Source organism: Dendronephthya gigantea, unplaced genomic scaffold, assembly GCF_004324835.1.
Source record: "Dendronephthya gigantea isolate DGI-Jeju-01 unplaced genomic scaffold, DenGig_1.0 000075F, whole genome shotgun sequence".
In the NCBI taxonomy this organism is placed as follows: domain Eukaryota; kingdom Metazoa; phylum Cnidaria; class Anthozoa; order Malacalcyonacea; family Nephtheidae; genus Dendronephthya; species Dendronephthya gigantea.
The window spans coordinates 71377-80225 of record NW_021163085.1 but is presented as its reverse complement, the minus strand read 5'-3'; the positions used below and the strand labels follow the sequence as shown (position 1 = coordinate 80225).

General features: G+C 35.5%; 1 protein-coding gene across 1 annotated transcript; it reads left to right on the top strand.

Annotated features, from left to right (window-relative positions):
* Positions 1–338: 338 nt before the first annotated feature.
* LOC114531826 lies at positions 339–8226 on the top strand. Its single transcript, XM_028553441.1, has 4 exons — positions 339–442; positions 1021–1259; positions 1564–1742; positions 8157–8226. Exons 1-4 carry the CDS (start codon positions 394–396, stop codon positions 8224–8226), a joined length of 537 nt encoding a protein of 178 aa, XP_028409242.1. The 5' UTR covers positions 339–393.
* Positions 8227–8849: the final 623 nt, after the last annotated feature.

Below are 8849 nucleotides of genomic sequence, written 5' to 3'. Positions count from 1 at the left end.
TTTGATACTTTTTATATTTCACTCAATATCCTGTTGATACCTTTGAAGTAAAGAATGATTTTACTACATTTAGATCTCCTCATTGGTACCATGAATTGTGTTCATTGGATATGTTGCTTTGAACCCTAGAAGTATTTCTTTTTTAAAATGTACAATGAATACCATGTATAATCACATCGTGTATGCGTGACGTTTTGCCAACGAAATAAAATTAACATACAGTGTGTCATTAGCATATTGTCAACAACTTTTAGATTAATACATCAATAGACGTAGTTTGTGTACGAAGGCAGCACTTCACTTGTGATAGTAACTTCTAGTATACATTTATATACAGGTCGTCTATTTCCTCCACGTTTTGACTGTTGCCCTTCATGCTTGTCAACTGGAACAATGGTTCCTGTTCCTACTGAAAATCAATGTATAGTTGTCACTATTAAAGGTATAAATCATATGTGTAATTTTATATACTGGTGCTAATATGTTGTGTAAAATTCTAATTTGCACTTTTAATTTATAATAATATATAATATATAATATAATATAATTACAAGTACCTAAGCCAATGTTATAAAGTATTGTTGTGGACTTTATCTTGATATGAGGGTGTGCAGCTATTTACACCCATGATGGTTATAATTAACATGAGTATGATATAATTATGCCATTGATAATTATTATTAATGACATATTATGTTATATATAATATTATGCAGGACTAACTTGCAAGAGCCTACTAAAGCTTGTTTATAATTAAGTCTTTCTCAAGTCTTAATGTTTGCCACTTTTGTGTGACCTGTAACCGTATAATTGACACCACAACTGTGATATTAGACTGTTTTGGATTGTTGATGCAGATGTCAAAGAGGATGTGAAAATGTCCTATTGTGCCTATGTATGGATAAATTATGCTATTTTCATGCCATGTTTAATTATGACATTGTAAATTGATAACAAACATTTTAGTTGAGATATTTAGAATGAAATGTTAGTACTAAATATACCACTGTGTGTTTTTAGGTAGATTTGATTTGGATAAAGCAGAATTTCATTGTTTTGCTTGTCAGCATGTCTTTTCCCCATGGAAACTGGAAAGTGTAATAAAACTTGGGTTTTGGCAAGGAACTCCCAGTAATATTATTCACATATATGACATGGAGTTGCTATTGCAATGGGACTTGATGCAGAAACGAATGCCAGGGGTATCAGAAAGGTCGTTTTTAAAATCAGCGGAGGATTATTCACATGAGAAGGGAAGAGTATGTGCTTTATAAATTTGTTTATTCCCTTAAACAAATATTGGCCTAATGTACCTATGTTCATTTTCCAACATGATGTACTGTATTTTAATTCATGACAATGAACTCCTAATGTGTTACACAACGTCAATGTAACAATGTAAACCAACATTTATACTCTACAGCAGGTACATGTAGCAAATGATGAGATTATTTTGGGTGCAAGTAGCAGTGTAGATCATTACTAGTGAATTTCTATGACAGTAATATTCAGTATCATAAGCATGATCAACTTCATTTGAGCAATGTGAAAATTTATTTAAAGGTTGGGCAGATAAATCCATCAACATTTGGGAGTTCGTTTAGAGAGTGGAAGTATTGCAGGTATGAGTTGGATCAGTATATGGGAAAAAACTTCTTGGAGTGTCCTTCATGTAACCCAAGTCAACATTCTGCTCATGTTGATGGTAATATGAAGCTTTATCGTTTCAAGTCAGCTGGAATGTAAGTTATTGTTTGTTACAGTATACATAAATATTTACTTTGAAGATTTGCTTTGAAGTGTTAAATATTATTATCCTAATATCATGGGTGGAATAATTGCCAGTACTATATGGTATGTTTTTTATGCTAATGGTTTGTGCAAAATGTAATTGTTTGAGTAGACTGCATAACAGGGCATATGCACATTTGGTTGATACTGGTAATGATTATTCATATAAGATTTCACTGTTAAGTATGTATTTTAATTTTAGGCAGCTGAGTGAGCCATGTTATAAGGAAATTTTTATTGCATGTAAAACAAAAGTTGACCAACACATCCAGAAAGTGTACAAGAAATAAAAAAATGAGGTAGTACAATTAATAAGTCAGTGGATCTCATCATTTGATTATAAGTTTGTGTTTCATACTACACTATACAGTGTATGGTATTATTTGTTATAAAATCTACTGTACATCTGTGATCTGTTTGACTTAGGGTTGCTATTATGATAACACTTGTGGTGAATTTATATGGCGTGCTGCTGCAAATAGTTTAAAAAGGAAAAAGGGTTTGGATGAGACTGGTTTGGAAATTGTTGCTTGTCGTCATGCTATTGCCCAACATGCGGTTAATATGTACAGTGGTGAATTGTATGGTTATGCTCATTATTTGCAGACAGTATCTATACCTCATAAGAAAGTGTTATTTTTTTGGTATGATGTTATATGTAAATATTGGCCATGGCTTGTCAATCATGATCCTGACATATCGCAAACAATGAAGCCAGCATTGTCAGTAATGCATGCAAGAGCCCATTCTTGGTCCTGTCAGGTATTGTTTTATGTTGATACTGTGTATTGCCTATAGGTTACAATTTGACGATTTCACAAAAATATATTAGTACAGCTGGTTACAACTAATTAACCTGTGTATCATAACAGCTCCTAAACAACTGGCTATTTTGGTTTCCGTGTTTGGATGGCCTGATCAAAACACGGGGGAATATTGCGAGAGTTAGGAAAAACGTGCGAAAGTGACTTTGCGAGCTTTTCTTAACTGGAGAACATTCCCAAGTGTTGGATCAAGCCATCCAAACAATTTTTATTACCACGCTAGTACATAATGTTTTAGCTATGTTACAGGTTTTATGGGGTGGTCGTATGCAGGACGGCGCATGTGGAACTACTGGTGAAGAGGTAGAGTTGGTAAATAGTCACTTCTCACGTCTTGGTACTACAACAAAACATATGCTTCCTGAATATAAGATATTCCAATATTCCTAGAAGAGTTTCAATGTTCGTAAAGACGGCATTTGAGCAGCTATAATTTTATTAATCTGTCTTTTTCATAATTTATTTCAGGGAGAGAATAGCTGTTGACGGGTCAAATTATTTTACGATATAATAGCACCTACTGTAAGAATTAAACTGACAAATTTGCGCTTCTCTAGGTGCCTTCCCGATCTACAAAGACGATTAATGTTTAAACACTTCGCTATTGCACAGTTATCATATAATATGGGAAAATGTGCAGGTACTTTTTCTTGAATTTATTTCTTAGACAAGTATAACAGTCAAGCGTATACTTTTCAGTAATCAATCTGGGGTCTGTTGTAAGAAGGGACTTATCCAGCGTTTAAGCTAAACGCCTTTTGCACAACCGGCCCCAAGTAGTAGTCGTTCCTGTGGTTCATCCGACGTTCCAGCCAATAGACGTTACGCCCGGCAATAGAGAAATTTAGGAAACACAACGTGACGCCTAAGACGTGAAAATGGCGTGTATATAGCGTGATATGTCCATCTATGGTTGTGATCGCGCTATATCGACGCCATTTTCACGGCGTCTCAGGCGTCACCTCGTGTTTTCTAAATCTCGCTAATCATATGAAAGGAAGGTTGTGGTGCTAAGGAAGGATGATTTATAGGTATTTGTATCGCACTTAGCTCCTCGGCCTAGTTTTCATGTATAACAGTAATGTATTTAACCAATGTCTGTTACAATCCAGCATATGTTGTAAATGTACTCCGTAACTCTTAAGATTCATCCAAGCAGCGACTCCGTCTGAGAGGGAAAATATCTAAGGAGAAAGCTGATCTGGCAACGTCGGTATCTCTTTACAACTGAATTTCAAATGATGACATTGAGGTAGAAGACGTTGCAAATGGGTTTTTTAAATGGATAGATCACTCTGAGCTTGTTACATACGCCGAAGGTTTGTAGGAAAGTTACATGTATCTTATACACTATGTGCATAGAGAATATTATGGGTAGGTTTCCCCAAGCTGTGGCAGTGTAGCGCCTTGGTAACTTAAACCGGCTATCTTGTGCACAAACTCCCATACGACGGGCCTTTGGTTGTAAATAGTGGCATAAAAACCATTGTAACGCCAATGTGTTAGGCAGATAAAAATACAAAAGCAACACTACCAAGTATACTGACGTTAAAGAGGTCAAAATATAGGCCACTGTAAGGAGCAGTATTTGGGCAATTTTTGGTTTTGTCTTTATAAACCCGTATTATTTGGTTTAATTCAGATTTACCAATAAGAACTAAACGTCTCGTGGTGGAGAAATGGATGGAAACAAAGCGTTTTGATGAGGAACAGAATCTTCTGAAGACAGAGATGTCCAACTTCTTGACATTTTACAAAACCTTGATATTTAAACTCCGTCAAAGAAAGGATGAGATCAAGTCCTTAAATGCAGGTACAGTACAATAGTCATACAACGAGTCTGGATAGGTTAGTAATTAATTTACGATATTCTTGTTTGGATGAAAATTACCAGAAACAGGTAGCAAACGTTAACGTTTGAGCGCAGCATCTTCGTTTGAAAAGTCGTGCAAAAACACGGTCTTTCATTTATGTTTTTTGCAGCTTATGTTTCCTCTCTTCAGGTTCAAATAATGAGGTAGACGAACCCATGCATTTTCGCACGTACGCTAGTTCGTCAAGAACACTTTCCGTCATGCATGGTAAAATGGCATTAATGAAACGAGGTGAGGATTTTGCGTTATGTCAGTTAGCACATGGTATCTCGTCCTTTTCAGTGGTTTTAAACAGCACTATGGACGAGTTCCAGCAGCTATTTGATGACCTTAGTGATACCGATAGTGAATCTGATGGAAATAATACAGATAACGATAGTGATTTCGATGACGACGATAATGTTGGCGATAACGCACCACTGATAATTCTACCTGAGAATGAAGATTGCTTGGAGTCGTTGGTTGGGGAATTAGTGTGGGACGATGTCATTTGTTGGAAATTTCTAGTATCTGTGAGTCAGAGCACTCTAGCAGGAAATGATGGAAGTAACGCATGCAGCATTATTGCTACCCTATTAGGCTATAGGTTTCTCACGAATGAATTGGACATTCCAGATGATTCTACAAGCCCACTTTGCTTTTCCTGGATAAATGCAATATGCGAATGCATCTCTATGGGTAACATGGTTTATAGCACCTTCTGTGATAATTTGCCAAACAGATATCTTTCGATTGAAGAAGCTACACAGTTATTGTCGGGTCTGATAAGTGCAGAAGTTACTCGGATTCTTCTTGTGAGACTTGCAGATCCTTACCAACAATCCACGATCGTTGGGCAACTGGAACATCTTTTTAACAATGAGAAGTCTGTGGCACAATTCATAATTCACGAACGTACATCCGTATTCTTGTGCAGAGATGGTAAAATTGTATATTTCTATTCCCACCTACACTTCCCGCATGGTGCAGTTCTAATTTCTGGATCGAAGTTGAACTTACAAAATTTCTGTAGATTTATTTGGAATTTAGAAGCGCAAGACGAGCATGAATTTGGGAATCTTGTCCATACTTCATATCCTGATGCTTAACATTGCTTGAGATGCTTGAGACACTGTAATTGTAATCTTCATAGAAAAATTAAAATAAAGTACAGGACATGTGCACTGTTGTACAAAGTTGGTGAGGAACTCTCTTACCATTGGCATGTCGAATTTTGGCAGATTGAGTATTCAAAGACGAGTTATTGGCATCAAATAATATTGGCGAACTTGTATCAACTAATATAATATAATCCGGTAATAAATGGTAATCAAGCATACCTTGTAACCAAGTATAACCTCCCGGTATGAAAAATCTTTTAGGACATACCTTTGCGTCATTTTACATAAACTGTGTCTGGCTGATTTAAGGTTGGTTCGATTCCAACCCACAGACAGTGCTTTGGTATAACCTATATAGCATCTCTATATTTTGGAACCGCTCAATGATTTTAAACTTGTAGCTGAAATTAATGTATACTATTAGAAAAATCTTTTGGAATCATAGGGATGAAACAAACTGTAGTGGACGACTTTTGTTAACCAAACTTAGTATATCACATTCACATTCATACACATATTCACATTCACATTCATATTTCATACACATATTTACATTCACACTCACATTCATATTCATATTCATACACATATTCACATTCACACTCACTTTTACATTCAAATTCACATTCATATTCATACACGTATTCACATTCGTATTCATATTCATATTCATACACATATTCACATTCACACTCACTTTTACATTCAAATTCACATTCGTATTTATACACATAGGCTATTCACATTCACATTCGTATTCACATTCATATTCACATTCATATTCACATTCATATTCATACACATATTCACATTCACACTGTAGACAAACATACACATATCCACATTCACACTGTAGACAAACTCTCAACTGCGAGTTGGAATTTAACCAACTTTAATTAAAGTGATGTTACACCAAAACATTTGCTGCTAATTTTTCACACAACTGATACCCTTGTTAATGGGATGTTCGTCTCTATTTTGAAAGGAAATGTCATAAATTCTTGAACACGAACTTAATTAAAGGGTGATTATTTGTTGCGCGAACATCTTCGCATACAAATCCTCATGTGAACATTACTTAATAATCACCAGACACAGTTTTGTTTAATATCTGTTACATTGTTTGCAATGGGGTGTCATTGTGCGTATCAATCCGCCAAAGGTTAAATAAACTATTTTAATAATGACTACATATTTTCCGAGGATATTATGAATATTTGATTTGAACTTGTAATGGAAACAAGCTACAATAGCGTCAGCAGAAATGGCATCATGCGGTAGTTCGCAAGTGCATGCAAAACATGTATACCACACAATGTTTTTGTGAAGCTGTAAGCATCATTCTACCAGCTCGGTATTCTCTTTTGCCTTTGACGTGCAGATAAATTGTTAATTCAGTTTTTGCACAGATAATTGAAAATAATCTTAATTATTTTCAAGATTATTACCAGAAAAGAGAATGGCAATGATTATCAATTTTAGAATAATTTTCATGCAAAGGTACTCGGCATACTATAATATGGTGTGAAGTTATCTTTAATTTTAAAAAATATATCTAGAGAACAATGCATGAATCAGAAATCCCCGAAATCTGAAGTCCCCGATGTGTATTTTTTTTGGAATCATCAGGTGTGTTAGTAGGCAAAGATTTTACAATGAGACTGAGAGAATTTACAATGTTTAATTTGGTATATGCAAAATTGCGCGTGGAATACCAAAACATCTTGGCACGTTTCAGTAAAATCCGACGATTTACTGGATTCCATTCTCAAACTAATTTATATTTCAAGACCGAAATTAAAAAACACAACATGTTCTGCAGCAAATCTAACGCGATCATTTGGGGGGGGGGTGTGAATATTCGTATATTATGCTCTGCCCGACGGCTTTTTTTCAAAAACATGTGCGAACAAACGAAATCCGTCTATATGAATAGAATATATGAATATTCGCCCCTTCAGTTACCTTGCTAGTTTCGCCCCTGTACATGCTTAACTAGTATTTAGAGAAACATTTCGCCACAAATTTCATTATGAATTCGGATTCGTTAGAGAATGTATGCCATACACTCGGAAGAATGTTTCATCTGGATATCTCAACAGATTGAAGTGTGTTAAAAACGAAGAAATTTTTATAAAACGAAAGGTATACCCAATAGATTTTCCAGCATACAAATTTCTTACTACGCTCAACAATCTGTGGATGTATATGAAATCGGGCTTCAGCATCTACTTAGGGTTTGCAATCGGTCTCAGTTGACTAAGCAACGCTAATCTAGTTAATGGCCATATATAAAAACCACCTTCCAAAATAGGTTCTTCCTCAAAATTATTGCCAACGATAGGTAAGAGCTTACTTCCTGGCAAAACCGATGTGATACCTATTGCTAAATATCTTGAAGGTACAGTTTTGCCATGCACAGTTGACTGCAGTTGACTGGCCTGTTACCACACCGTATGCATGAACTTTTTTACTTTGGTCTAACAAGGCAACAGTTTTTCCTAAAGGAAATGAAATCATGAATTAGTATTAATAGATGTATTACTGTATGTAATAAAAACTTGCAGATCTAACAAACAACCATCTTATCATCAAATCCGCACAAATCAACCAACCATGCACCTACGACAGCTGTAAGGCTACATTACATTGTTTAATTGTAACAACTTAACACGACTTAATGCGCCGTATTGCTGCTTTAATATTCTGAAAAACAATCAATAGACACTACTTTAAGGCTATTCCTAACCTTGAAAATAGGTTGCATGAGAAGTAAACGTCAGCTGAGTGGCATTTGATGTTGAAAGAGACACTTCAGGCTCTTGATTAATAGGGGGTGATAACTCTTGATTAATGGGGGGTGATGACTCTTGATTAATAGGGGGTGATAACTCTTGATTAATGGGGGGTGATGCCTCTTGATTAATGGGGGGTGATGACTCTTGATTAATCGCAGCATAACTCACATAGCAGAGCATCCTCTCTTTCGTCTTTGATGCTGGCTGTTTGTCCTGAGTGGGCTCCTTTACATGGCGCTAAACGTTTTATGCTTCATAGTGTGTATTTTTTATATCAAAATTCAAATTACACTTTCAAAAACACTTTTTGAAGTTAAAGGAAAGGTGTAATAGCCTTTTACAGGTTTATGCGTTTGCATAAAAAGCTGAAAATTAAACAAATAAACAGCATACAAAGATGAAATTATACAAATACAGCTCATCCTTACAGCGAAGCAAATACAAAAGAAACAAAGTAAACAC

Bases quoted from the DNA above. Each gene is read 5' to 3' on its own strand.
- LOC114531826 (XM_028553441.1), top strand. From the start codon at position 394: ATGGTTCCTGTTCCTACTGAAAATCAATGTATAGTTGTCACTATTAAA. The intron at 443-1,020 runs GTATAAATCATA...GTGTGTTTTTAG, and splicing joins TATAGTTGTCACTATTAAAG to GTAGATTTGATTTGGATAAA. The intron at 1,260-1,563 runs GTATGTGCTTTA...ATTTATTTAAAG, and splicing joins ATTCACATGAGAAGGGAAGA to GTTGGGCAGATAAATCCATC.